Source organism: Chaetomium strumarium, assembly GCF_033439665.1.
Source record: "Chaetomium strumarium strain CBS 333.67 chromosome Unknown B0T15scaffold_5, whole genome shotgun sequence".
Classification (NCBI taxonomy): domain Eukaryota; kingdom Fungi; phylum Ascomycota; class Sordariomycetes; order Sordariales; family Chaetomiaceae; genus Chaetomium; species Chaetomium strumarium.
This window is the reverse complement of record NW_026944433.1, coordinates 2,006,833-2,019,627: the sequence shown is the minus strand read 5'-3', so window position 1 is coordinate 2,019,627 and position 12,795 is coordinate 2,006,833. Positions and strand designations below refer to the sequence as shown.

General features: G+C 57.3%; 3 protein-coding genes across 3 annotated transcripts; 2 read left to right on the top strand and 1 right to left on the bottom strand.

Moving 5' to 3' along the window:
* Positions 1-54: 54 nt before the first annotated feature.
* B0T15DRAFT_568324 (small subunit of acetolactate synthase-domain-containing protein) lies at positions 55-1,534 on the top strand. Its single transcript, XM_062870757.1, has 2 exons — positions 55-1,181; positions 1,243-1,534. The coding sequence occupies exons 1-2, from the start codon at positions 403-405 to the stop codon at positions 1,421-1,423; spliced, it is 960 nt and encodes a 319-aa protein (XP_062720282.1). The 5' UTR covers positions 55-402; the 3' UTR covers positions 1,424-1,534.
* B0T15DRAFT_418631 (Aspartate/ornithine carbamoyltransferase) lies at positions 1,535-3,303 on the bottom strand. The gene is made up of 3 exons (XM_062865512.1): positions 2,525-3,303; positions 1,761-2,454; positions 1,535-1,691 (listed from the first exon to the last, which is right to left on the bottom strand). The coding sequence occupies exons 1-3, from the start codon at positions 2,870-2,872 to the stop codon at positions 1,648-1,650; spliced, it is 1,086 nt and encodes a 361-aa protein (XP_062720281.1). The 5' UTR covers positions 2,873-3,303; the 3' UTR covers positions 1,535-1,647.
* Positions 3,304-3,554: 251 nt separating this feature from the next.
* Positions 3,555-12,664, top strand: B0T15DRAFT_418629 (RAVE protein 1 C terminal-domain-containing protein). Its single transcript, XM_062865510.1, has 11 exons — positions 3,555-4,638; positions 4,759-5,721; positions 5,834-6,663; positions 6,785-6,795; positions 7,596-7,683; positions 7,772-10,456; positions 10,543-10,983; positions 11,058-11,304; positions 11,374-11,624; positions 11,692-11,920; positions 12,019-12,664. The coding sequence occupies exons 1-11, from the start codon at positions 3,855-3,857 to the stop codon at positions 12,258-12,260; spliced, it is 6,771 nt and encodes a 2,256-aa protein (XP_062720280.1). The 5' UTR covers positions 3,555-3,854; the 3' UTR covers positions 12,261-12,664.
* The last annotated feature ends 131 nt before the right edge of the window (positions 12,665-12,795 follow it).

The window sequence follows — 12,795 nt, the reverse complement described above, 5'->3', positions numbered from 1 at the left end:
TAAAAGTGGACGAAACCGTGCAAAGTGAGATCAAAGACCGAGATGCACTGTGATGCCTCCAAGGCTAGTCCCGCACCGCAAACCGGCGCACGGACAATGATTCCTCCACTCAAAATCCAGGGCCCACTCATGCACCGGATTCGGAGCTGATGAGGGCTGTCTTCCAGTTTGATTTGGGGAATTGGCCTCCCTCGGTGTGACCCGAGCTGGATGCCAAAAGCAATCCAAAACTTTCTGTTCTTCCCTTCTCCCTTCGCGAGGTTGAAGGTGAAAGGTGACTCACCTTGGGCGACCATCTCCTCTTCATACCCATCTTGACGTCAACTCAATCACGAGTCGAGCTTGAAGTCCCATCTCTTTTCCCAGCAGACGGGCCTCCGGCCTCGCAATTGAACGTCGAGGATGGCCTCTCGCAGCCTCTTCGCCTCTTCGCCCGCATGGCGCAGGATAGCGACCCAGACTCGGGAAGCTCCTCGCCTGGCGCCATCTATTAGCGCTCGTTATAGCAGCTCAACCTCAGCAATCGCCTACAAGGCGATCCGCCGGCGGCAAGCCCCTCTTCCCGTCGAACAACCGCCTTCGTGGTCTGCGCAGGCAGCCGTCTCCAACATCCTTTACGAAACCCCTACTCCGTCCGCAGTCCCCCCCAAGCGGCACGTCCTCAATTGCCTCGTGCAGAACGAGCCCGGTGTTCTGTCGCGCGTATCCGGCATCCTGGCCGCCCGCGGCTTCAATATTGATTCACTGGTGGTGTGCAGCACCGAAGTGGAGGATCTCTCGCGCATGACCATTGTGCTCACAGGCCAGGATGGCGTCGTCGAGCAGGCGCGCCGGCAGCTGGAGGACCTCGTCCCTGTGTGGGCTGTCCTGGACTACACCAATGCCCCGCTCGTCCAGCGTGAGCTGCTCTTGGCCAAGATCAACATCCTGGGCCCCGAGTACTTCGAGGAGCTGCTTGCTCACCACCGCGAGATGACGGCCGAGGACGCCAGTGCCGAGAAAGTCCAGGAGCCCAGCGAGTCCAGCCTCGCAGAGACGGCCAAGGATTTCCACCCCAGCCGGCTGGTCGCAAGCGAGGCCCTCCGCCACAAGCACGAACACTTGAAGAGCATCACCTACTTCACTCACCAGTTCGGCGGAAAGGTTCTAGATATCAGCACTAACAGCTGCATTGTCGAGGTGTAAGTTTGAAGTCGCAATAGCATGCCAAGCGATTATGACTCATTCTGACGTCTACTTTAGGTCCGCGAAACCATCGAGGATAGACTCGTTCCTGAAACTTATCGCTCCCTTTGGCATTCTCGAATCTGCACGCACCGGGCTTATGGCACTGCCTCGCTCCCCTCTCTACGGACCCGACGATGATACCCCTGTAAAGGAGGCGGACGAGGTTGTCGATGCCAGCCAACTGCCCCCTGGCTAAATGTACTGTCTCTCATGGGAAGATGGGAAGTTGCATGCATCGATCTTTTAAGGGCCCCTCTGCATGTGAAATAAGAATGGATCCATTGATCGTGACCCAGTTCCGCAAAACGGTATATTTCATCTGTCAACATTTCCCGTACGCTACGCCATGCCTGCTCTACCTTTAAAAATTAATGTCTTGTACAAATGTGAATGCAAGCGACGCCTTGAGCGATATTCCGCTTAGAGGATCTTTCCGTTGTTGACCACAAACGCTTCCAAGGCAGCTGTATTCGCGTCAGCGCAATTCTTTCTCGGCCAAACATGTCAGATACTGGTAGAAAGAGACCACTTACCAACAGCAGCCCAAAGCCTGTTCTCCGCTTCAGGGAACACAAGCGACCTTGGACCGTAGAATACGTCGTCGTCAACCTCTTCAGGGTGCCTCGGCAGGCAATGCATGAACTTCCAGTCCGGCTTCGCGCCCCCTCGCTTGGCAAGCTCGTTGGTGATCTGATACCCGGCAAACGCCTTCAACCTCTTCTGTGCTTCGACCTCCTGACCCATGGACACCCAGGTGTCAGTCACGAGGATGTCGGCGTCCTTGATCGCCTCCTCCGGCACGGTCGTCTCGGTCAGCTTGCCCGGCGTCCTGGCGCCCTCTGCGCCGGACAGGATCACCTTCCTCATCGCCTCGGGAATGCCGTACCCTTCCGGCGACGCCACGGCGATGTCCACGCCCATCTTGACGCACGCGGTCGCCAGGTCGAACAGCACGTTGTTCGAGTCGCCTACCCACGCGACCTTGAGCCCTTCTAGTCCGAGGCTTGTCTCAGACGGGGAGCTGGTGCGCGGCGAAAAACTCTCGTGGATGGTCTGGAAGTCGGCGATGGTTTGGAGCGGGTGGAAGTCGTTTGACAATGCGTTGATCACGGGGACTGAGGAGTGAGCTGCCAGGTCGGCGACCTCCTTGTGTGCTCCCACGCGGGCCACCATACACGAGGTCATGGAGGAGATGACGACCGAAGTGTCGTAGAGGGATTCATTCACCTGCGGGAGCTGTTAGAGCGGAGACAAAGAAGGTCCCCCAGTGGCGGGAGCCGACGTTGGGGAAACGTACGCCAAGCTGGATGTCATCTTTGCCCAGGAACATCGGGTGGCCGCCCATTAATTGCACTGCTGCCTCTGTCGACACGCGGGTCCTGGTGCTACGCTTGCTGAACATCATAGCCACCGTCCTGCCCGTCAAAGACCCGTGCAGCGGTTTCGGAGGCTGCTCGCCCGCGGCGAGAGCGGCCTTGACGGCAGCCTTATGAGACGAGGCATTGAGGACAAGCCTGGTAAACTCGGCGGGGCTAAGGTCGCTAATTGACAGGAGATGCCTGGGCCCGGACGCGCTGGAGAGTGATCGGGTCTGGAGGTGGGCCATGGCAGCTTTGATGGTGCGAAACGCAGGACGAGGAGACATGGCGGAGACGCTCCCAATAGCTAGAAGCTGTAATGTGTTCGTGAAGTCCTCGGCAGCCAGGAGAATGAAGGCCGCTTTTAAAGGTAGACTCGGCGCTCGGTAAACACCAGGATAAGGTTGGCGTGACTCAGTCGAAACAGTGCTCTCGAAGACTAACTTGTCACTGAACCTTAATGACTCGCCGAGTTGGCTAGGGTACCTAGCTTCAGAATAGTTCCAACACTGGGATGCCTTATCAATTACGCAGTAGCTTTGCGTGAATAAAAAGCTCAAGAGATATTCACCCTAGCCAGATCCTCGGAGTCATGCCAGAACAGACTCTCATATCCAGCACATGGCCCACACCGGAAATCGTCAATCGCAAGCCTGCGGCTCAAATTGATTGGAACCGAGATCGGAATCTGTATCAATTACCGGGTCCCTGGAGCTGCGCTGTCGTGTAAGCTGACGAATTGGCGCTGGTCCATTGGATGCTTCTCTCTTCCCCACTCGCTCTGGGGCTTGGCGGCCCGGAGCTGGGGCCGGGAGCCATCAAGCCGGTGCTGGTCTGCCGCTGGTGCCAGGCTGTCCGCCAGCTGGCAGCACCGCAGCCAATGAGCGCCGGGCGCTCGAGAAGCAGCGATGTCAAGTGGTGTTGCCGTTTCACAGGACGCCGCGTTGCAAGATCCAACACCCCATGCATCGCAACCATCCACATCATCTCGATACCTACCTGGTACCTTAGGTAGTATCTTCGATGCCCCGAGTTCGCATCTGCATCTGAATTCACTCTCGATTTAACCAGCATTCTTTGGAAAAGAAACCTTACGCTTCGAACCTGTATCACGAGCAAGCCAGCGGCGATGTCATAGATCAACTACGGTGATCGATTGCATCATCTCCGCCCTTGGCACCACCGCCCTGTAAAAGCAGCTCGAACCTCAGCAATCTCCTTTTCGTCTATCCCACGTCGATTACAGAACCCACGAAGTATTTAGTCAAGATGCCTGAGCCAGAAAGATCCCCTTTACTTTCTGCTGCCAGCAGCAGCAAAGGGCCCAAAACTCGTGATTCTGAGGAATCATCCGAGGCAACCCCGCTATTAGCGAGCACCGTCTCAACGCCACGGTACGACGGCGAGCGGGATAATGTCAACAACCACGATAGAGCCTCCGTCACTTCGCGTGCTACAGAGGCGACCTCGGTCAAATCTACAAAGAGCCGGTCAATACCATGGCCATCCGTCATCGCCGTGATGGTATTGTCGCTCTCAGCGCTTGTTGTTATGATCCTCGCTTTCATCGTTCCCCAAGCTGTCCAAGAATACGCAAAACAAGCGACTGTTCTCGAACCAACCAACCTTGCTCTTGTATCCATTACCTCGGACGGTGTGAGTGCGAGGATACAGGCCGATTTTCGGTTGGATGCGCAGCGAGTCGCAAATGCGCATGTGAGACGGGTGGGCAGAGCAGCTACGTGGTTGGTAGGGGAGTTGGGGACGGAGGAGACCAAGATCAGTGTTTACTTGCCCGAGTACAACAATGTCTTGCTCGGAACCGCTGGGGTCCCTCCGTTGAGAGTCAGTGTCAGGGATGGCCACAACAACGCCGTGGACTTCGTGGCGGACCTGATACCCGGCGATGCTGAGGGCATCCGAATGATTGCGAATCAGTGGCTGGAAGGCAAACTGGATAGCGTTCGAATTCGGGGCCAAGCCGATATCCAACTCAAAGCGGGCGTCGTCCCACTCGGCACACACTCCATCGCGGAGACGCTGACATTTGAAGGTCAATCCCTCTACCGCTCATTTGCCTCCTTGTATTTCGGAGAGAAGTCTCTGTTCTGAGCTGTCGACAGCGTATCATCAGATCATTATGCTCCCCTCAAACCATCTGCTGATAACGTAGCAGGCAGCAAGTTGCCTCACATGCCCGAGTACAATATCACGAAGCTGAACTTCAAGGAGACGCCCGTTCCCGGCCAGAATAAGGCAATGGCGACCGAAGTCACCATCAAGACCTTCAATGAGTATCCGTTGTCTCTCGATGTGCCCGAGCTTGGGTTCGAAATACTCGTTCCTGGATGCGATCCTGTCGGTTCATCCATCCTGGTCGCGGACGCCACCACCAGCCGCGTCGCCATACGACCTCGCTCAGAGGTGACTGTGGATGTCCATGGCCTCATAAAGGAGTTGCCTGATTCGCTCACTAATCTCTGCCCGAACTCGGACTCCTCCCCCCTGGATATGCTGTTCAAAAAGTACCTCGGCGGCGAAACAGCAAGCGTCCTCGTGCGAGGCCAAAAGCAGCCGGCTGGAGATGCCCCCGGTTGGCTGGCGGAAATTCTATCCAGCGTTACCGTACCTGTGCCATTCCCGGGTCGCTCGTTCGACAACTTGATTCGAAACTTCTCACTGACGGATGCTCAATTCAAGTTGCCGGACCCGGCAGCCGAGCCTGACGACCCCGAATCGAACCCAAGGGTGTCAGGGACGATCCTGGTCCTTGCAGGGCTTCCTTCCGAGATGAACTTCTCGTTGAATGTCACCAGCGTCCGTGCAAACGCCGATGTGCTATACAAGGGTAGCAAACTCGGCGAGCTCAATCTGGAACAATGGCAAAAAGCGAACTCGACACAGATTCCAGCCACCGAGGACCACGAAGCCGCGCTGAAGATCCAGTCGCGAATCAACGATGCGCCTCTGAATGTCACCGATCCCGACATCCTGACCGACGTTATCCAGGCTCTCTTATTTGGCGGTCGACGGGTCGTGCTGAGTGTGAAGGCTCTTGTGGACGTCAAAGTACAAACGATACTGGGCGATCTCGTGGTGAAGGCAGTCCCTGCGGAGGGCAAACTTCCAGTAAAACGTCCGTCTCTTCTTTGAACGCATCGTCAGTAGTCCCGGTCGATGGCTTCTCTGTGCTGTAGCGAACACCGTGCCGACTATGGCTCAGCAAACTAACCTGGCGCTTCTCGCAGCCCTTGGGAATGATCTTATGGGTTCCGCTGTGCCTAGGGTTGGAGGCGTCGAAATCACCGACACGACTCCCACTTCGGTGTCACTACGGGCATCAGTGAACATCACGAATCCGACGCCGTACTCTGCGCACATCCCTTTTGTCAGCATATACATCGAAAGCAACGGGTCGATGGTTGGCGAGGCGCGAGCCGAGAACATCGACATCATTCCAGGCAACAACACGGCCCTGCCAGTATCAGCAACATGGAGTCCGTCAATCGGTGGGAAGAAAGGCGTCCAGCGTGGACGGGATCTGCTGTCGGAGTATTTATCCGGCTACAACACAAGTGTCAGCATCCGCACCCACCGTGGCACTATCCCCTCACTACCACTCCTAGGGGAGGCTCTTTCCCGTCTGAATATCAGCCTCCCGACACCACGGCTGAGAGTCCCCCCCGGAAATGGAGATGGCGACCCAGAAGACGACGGCGAACAAGCCAGGTTTATCCGCGATGCCACCTTCCACGTCCTCTCGTCCTCAGCTACATTCACTCTCTTCTCCCCGCTTCTTCACAACACGATCTTCATCGATTCGGTCGACGCCACGGCGCTATATAATCACACGGAGCCCGTTGGCAGGATACAGTATGACCTGCCATTGGCTGTACCACCGGGCGTCTCGCAGACGCCCAAGCTGCCGGTCGAGTGGTCGATGGACTCGGTTGGATATGGCAAGCTCAAGGAAGCGCTCGGCGGGAGGATGAAGCTGGATGCGAGGGCTGTGGTAGGGGTAAGGTTGGGCAGGTGGACTGAACGGGTTTGGTATGTGGGAAGGGGCATTGGGGCTGGTGTCAGGCTATGATCATCTTGCAGTGGCACTGTAGGGCTAGGTTATGGGGGTTGTTGGTCAGCTCACTTATAGCATTTCTCTAGGTATTCTGCGGTTTGGAGTTCGGTACAACAGGGGAAAGGGTATACGGAGGTATTAACTCAGGTTATGCGCGTCATTGCGCGCGGAAGTCTACGGTGGAGAACAAAACGGATACAGGACTTCTTGGGGGATAGGAGTTTTTAGGCAAGGGGCGTGTGAAATAGGGTTAGGTTTGGGAGCCTTTGCGTTGGTTCAACTACCAACGTTCAGCTCACCGGTTCCTGATATTGAGTTCGTCCTAGAGCTAGGCATAATCAAGTAAAGACGGGTTCCTCCATGCTCTTGTCTTCTCGCTTGTGGCACTGTTGTGTGCCAGGTACAGTAGAATTCTACATGCCAGTGTACGTTGGCGGCCAGTGTATTTCTGAGCTCCTGCATCACAATCTGAACCGAGTCAATCGACAACCAAGCTCCCCTGACAGTAACCCAAAAAAGGCCAAGACTTTAGTGGGGTCGATCGGCGCGTCATACGGACCTCTCCATGAGCAAGTTCGTGCACAAGCAACCCATAGGGTTCGTTAATCCACTAGCAGAGAAGCTGGAGGCGACCTCGCAATCCGGAGTGTGGTCTGAGAGCAAGAGCAACCTGTCCCGTTATCTATCCAATCCCTGTTGCAAGCAAACCTACCTTAGGTAAGGTACCTTAGGTGAACGCGGCACGGCAGGTCACCTCATCCGTCCCTCAAACGAACCGAACGCTCGAATGCGCGACGATCAACTAGCTCTCCCCCACACTACACCATAGCCGACCACCGCACGTCTTCCTCTGGGGTGTCCGACCTCGAACACGCCATGTCATTGCAGGGCACGCCCTACCGATAGAACAACAACAACGGCGGCGGCGGCAGCAGCAGCAGCAGCATGAGAGCCATCCTGCCGGGCAGGCCCGAGCCGCGGCTCCAGGCGCTGGCCACGGGCTACTGGAATAAGCGCATAACTGTAACCACCGGACCCACCGCCACCATTGCTTTGTGTTTCTCTATTTAAATGATGACCTGCTGACACTGGCGTTACGGGGCTTTTCCAGGCCTACATAACCGGCAACGCCCTCGCCATCCTGGGCGACTCCCCCGACGAGCTGCTCCAGACCATCTACGACGACGACCCGGAGCCGCTGCAGGCCGTTGCGCTGGACGAGGCGTCGGGCAAGATTGCCGTGAGCACGCGCCGTGTTGTGAGGGTGTATCGGTCGTCTGAGGTGTCCCGGGAGGATGTTGACGGGCAGGTGGGGGATCCGCGGTGGGCGCTGCAGGCGAGCCTCGACATCGACCCTGCGCCTGGACCGGGGGAAGGAGGAGGCGATGGTGGTGATGGTGCCGAGGGCGCCATGGCGGTGTCGCTTTCCTGGGGCGCGTCTGAGGAGCTGTTGGTTGCGCATGGCTGCTTGTTGGAGCTGTACCAGACCTCGGCGTCGACATCCGGGGCGGCACAACAGCCCGAGTGTTCGTGGCGGAAAAGGCTCGCCAACCCCGTCAGGCTCGCGAGTCTGTCCTACGACTCGGCGTATATTGCGTCGGTGGGGCGGTATGACCGGCTGGTCAAGGTCTGGCGGAGGCTGAGCTACGGCGCGGGTGAGGTCCGGTTCGACTTTATTTATCTGAGACATCCGCAGCCGGTGACGCGAATCCAGTGGCGACGGCCGCGTTACATGTTCCAGACCATTGAGAACGCGCTGTATACATTCTGTGCGGACAATGTGCTGCGGGTATGGGCGGGGTCGGCGAGCCATGGGCACCAGCACCTGCAGCTCTGGGGCGCCCTCGATCTCGGGGAAGCTATTCAGGGCGGGGATGGTCTGCGTTGGGCGTTCATCATGCATGCAGGCGATCTTACGGCTGCGACCGAGAAGGCCGTTGAAGAGGGGGGGAAAAACGGGGCAGAGGTTGCCGCTCTACATGGTGCGTTAGAAGACCCCAAAGAGCGACTCACAGATGCGCTTGGGAAAGGTATCCAGGGAGGGTTACAATCCGAAGAAGAGGCTGCTGGGCTGGAGCGTCTCATCACGCTTGCGAATAGAACTCCCGAGATATGTGTCGTCATGGATGGCCGGGGCCGCTTGTCTGGGTGGGCACTCGAGGGCATCGGGTGCAAGGGCTCCTGGAAGGATGCAAGAGTTTTCAACGTGACGCACATGGCGGCCCAGGAGCTTGATTTCTTGAGAGGGCTGTCTCCAGCAGAAACACCACACGTCGAAGCGCACAGTTACTGCAGCAGTGCTAAGGGACAGCAGGTGCAGATACTCTTGCATTTCTTTGACGGCAGGATCGAGGTCTATAGCAGCCATGTCGTCGCCCTATTGACCCCGATTCCGAATTCCAAGAATCCCAAGGGAAGGCGAGTCAGCCGGCGATGTCTTTGGACGGGACACTCGTCACCAATACGGAAGATTGTGCGCAACTTCAGCGGGAAGGCCATCGTCTCGCGGACGGAAGACGGGCAGAGCGTGATCTGGAAGCACGAGCTGGATGGCCCACGGACAGGGCTCTCGCGGCAGGTGGTCATCTCACAGCAGGGGCATATCCACAGGATGTGTCTTCTCAGGAAGGGCCGGTTCGTGGTATTTCTGCGACACGAGAATATATCACTGTGGGACTGCCGGCAGTCGAAGCCAAGCATGCTTGCGGAGAGCAGATACGATATCCGTGGGAAGCCTCTATGTCTGCTAATTCTTCCAAGACAGAAAGTCGAGGACTACACCACGGCCCACATCGCGACCATCACCTCCGAAAAACAGGGCGTCGTCTGGGAGGTCAAGTTCCCGTTCTATTCTCGGACCGACAGGCCCACGCCGGCCAGCAACGGAGCCCAGACCCAGCAACCGTCCATCCAGGAATTCACCAAATTCACGCTCGGAGATGCAGGTGACCTCGCCTATGTCCTGCCTGTCGACCCAGCAGGCACCACGCCGCACGTCTCAGGCTTCCTCGACGTCTTTGCCCGCGACGTCGCCATCTCTTACACTCACTCCGGTCGAGTCGAGTTCTGGACCGCCCGCGTTGGCCACCACAGCAAAGGCGTCGAGTGGCTGTCCACCAGCTCGATGGAGACCGGCGTGTCCGATCCAGCTCTCGTCAGCGGAAGCACGAGGAAGAAAGCAGCGCTCGTCAACGCCTCGCGGTCCGCCCTCACGATTTGGGATATCCGCGGCGCGAGGCTGGAATACGCGCAGGAGTATGAGAACAGCGGCACAATTCGCGACCTGGACTGGACGTCTACGCCAGACATGCAGTCTATCTTGGCGGTCGGCTTCCCCCATCGCGTTCTGCTGCTCTCCCAGATGCGGTTCGACTATCTCAACCAGGGACCCGCCTGGGCGGCCATCCGGGAGATCTCTATACGCGACTTCACCCCGCATCCTATCGGAGATTCGGTCTGGCTCGGGGATGGCCACTTGGTTATCGGAGCGGGCAATCAGCTGTTTGTGCAGGACCGGCAGTTTGATGCGTCCAGTTCGCTCGTGACGAGTCTGAGACTGCCGCAAAGGAAAGGCGGGGAGCGTCACTGGGACTTGTTCCATGTGGTGCAGAGGCTGAACGGACCGTTGCCCGTGTTCCACCCGCAGTTTCTGAGCCAGTGCATACTGGCCGGGAAGATCGTGCTGGTGCATGCCATCTTGATGGCGCTGCATAAGACGCTCAAGTTCTGGGTGGAGGGGGATGTGGTAGATGACTATCTCGGGCTGGCGCTCGAGGATTTCTACGAAGCCGATCATGTGCGTTATCTGACCTTCTTCATCGAATTCGCGCTTTTGTTGTGTGTTGGGGAGAGTCACCGAGTCACTGACGATTTTGACTGCAGACGACAGCAACCTCGTCGGACAAGGACCCCGGCCAGTACCTGACACGGCGCATGTCGTATGACGGTGGCGACGAGCCCTTCTCGGAGGAGGTGGCCGTGGATATCAGCGAGCGGCTCACGCGCATCGGCATCCCGCAGCTGTCGGGCCACGAGCAGATCCAGCTGATGGACATCGTCGAGTGTGTCGGGCTGGTCGAGAAGCAGCGGCGGTCGCTCGACGAGAACGGTGCGCGCTTCATCATGTTCTTCCGGCAGCACGCGCTGCGCAAGGGCAGGACGAACGAGATCCACATGGGCTGGCGCGAGATCAACTGGGCCTATCACTCGACGAGCCAGGACATACTGGTGGATTTTGTGACGAGGCAGAGCCACGGGCGGATGCTCTGGGAACACGCGAGGGAGAGCGGGCTCTTTATGTGGCTGGCGGATAACGCAGCCGTGGTGAGTACTAACGTCGGGTGGTGTGTGGGACGAGGAATGGTATAATACAAGATACGCTAACAAAAGGGGGACAGAAAGCGCAGTTTGAAGTGATTGCGCGCAACGAGTACACCAAGAACGAGCTTAAGAACCCGATCGACTGTAGTCTGTATTATCTGGCGCTCAAGAAGAAGGCGGTCTTGCAGGGGCTCTGGCGCGTGGCGGCGTGGAACCGGGAGCAGGGCAACACGCAGCGCTTCCTGGCAAACAATTTTGACGATCCCAAGTGGCGGACGGCAGCGCTCAAGAACGCATATGCGTTGATGGCGAAGAGGCGGTTCGGTAGGTGGCTAGTCCTTCTCCCGTCTCCTTTTGAGTTAAGAGGATATCGATTGACTGATCAACCTCCAGAATACGCCGCCGCCTTCTTCCTCCTCGCCGACCACCTCCACGACGCAGTGCACGTCTGCCTCAACCAGCTCAAGGACCTGCAGCTCGCCATCGCCGTGGCCCGTGTCTATGAAGGCGACCACGGCCCCGTTCTCCGGCGCCTGCTCGAGGAGGAAGTCCTCACCATGGCGGCGCAGAACGGAGACAGGTGGCTCGCATCTTGGGCCTTTTGGATGCTCCAGCGCAGCGACATGGCGGTGCGCGCTTTGATTGTGAGTACTAGCACCTGAGTACGTATCTTACTCATCACACTGATTGGCTGACCGTGACGTACAACAGACGCCCGTGTATACGCTTCTCGAAACGCCTGGCTCACCCGACCTCAAGTCCCGGCTGTTCCTGACGGACGACCCGGCCTTGGTGATCCTGTATCGCCAGCTCCGGCAGCAGACCCTGCAGACGCTCCGGGGCGCGAGCAAGGTCACGCCCAAGGTCGAGTGGGAGTTTGTGCTCCATAACGCTAGGCTGTACGGTCGCATGGGGTGCGACTTGCTGGGTCTAGACTTAGGTATGTTTATCTGCTGCGCCCTTCATTTCATCTAGATAGAAGTCTACCTTACTCTATCCATGCATGCATGGTTGGCTGATGCTGACTTCGAGAGTTAGTCCGGAACTGGGAGTTCTTACAGCCTCCCGGCGTGACGCCCGGGCTGGGCGGCGAGATTGACCCGCTCAGGCTGATGAAGAGGAGGGGATCGCTAGTGTCGTCGCCCACTGCGGCGTCGCACCAGCCTCTGCCGGCCGAGATGAAGTCGGGCGGGCACCTACCCAAGCAGACGCAGCAGGCGACGCCGACCGTGTTTGAGGAGCCGGATGCGAATGCGTTGCTGGATAATTTTGGGTTTTAAGGAAGGTATTCAAGTTAGCAAGTTAGGGTGGAATGGTGTCACTAGGTCTACCTGGGTTAGGGTGTGTCGGGCTAGGCGCTGTCTTCGGGTTTGGTTCAATCATTGGAGTTGCATAGTTAGCAGGCGTGCTGTTGTATGTACGGATACTGCTGGGAATTTGCCGTCGTGCATTCACCGTAAGAGTGAACTTGGGAGAGCTAATAAGAGTAGTAAGAGAAGCAACAGTAGGCGATAAGGGGTTTGGCAATACCTTAGTACCTTACATACCTTACTCAGAGACTCAAAGCCTAGGAAATATGTTGATTCAGGAACACCACGCTCTCTCCCATTTACGCCACGCCACATATCTTAGACTTGCAGCTATCAATGCATTTGCAGATTCCTCCTATCACGCAGCATCGATCATGTTGTGCTGTGGCAGTATGGAATGTCGTTGGAAGGGCGGGACGTTTGTAAGGATAGCGATACAAAAGGCCCAGTCTGGTTAGCGGCTGCCAAGTCGGCTCCACAAGTGCCTTTGTTCTTGCCTGATTGA

What these genes read in the sequence shown, in the direction of transcription:
- B0T15DRAFT_418631 (XM_062865512.1), bottom strand. Translation starts at nt 2,872, where the DNA reads ATGTCTCCTCGTCCTGCGTTTCGCACCATCAAAGCTGCCATGGCCCAC. An exon ending in AAGATGACATCCAGCTTGGC is followed by an intron (nt 2,455 to 2,524) that starts GTACGTTTCCCC and finishes CAGCTCCCGCAG; the next exon opens with GTGAATGAATCCCTCTACGA. An exon ending in CAGGCTTTGGGCTGCTGTTG is followed by an intron (nt 1,692 to 1,760) that starts GTAAGTGGTCTC and finishes ACGCGAATACAG; the next exon opens with CTGCCTTGGAAGCGTTTGTG.
- B0T15DRAFT_568324 (XM_062870757.1), top strand. Translation starts at nt 403, where the DNA reads ATGGCCTCTCGCAGCCTCTTCGCCTCTTCGCCCGCATGGCGCAGGATA. An exon ending in AACAGCTGCATTGTCGAGGT is followed by an intron (nt 1,182 to 1,242) that starts GTAAGTTTGAAG and finishes CGTCTACTTTAG; the next exon opens with GTCCGCGAAACCATCGAGGA.
- B0T15DRAFT_418629 (XM_062865510.1), top strand. Translation starts at nt 3,855, where the DNA reads ATGCCTGAGCCAGAAAGATCCCCTTTACTTTCTGCTGCCAGCAGCAGC. An exon ending in GGAGACGCTGACATTTGAAG is followed by an intron (nt 4,639 to 4,758) that starts GTCAATCCCTCT and finishes CTGATAACGTAG; the next exon opens with CAGGCAGCAAGTTGCCTCAC. An exon ending in TGGCGGATAACGCAGCCGTG is followed by an intron (nt 10,984 to 11,057) that starts GTGAGTACTAAC and finishes AAAGGGGGACAG; the next exon opens with AAAGCGCAGTTTGAAGTGAT.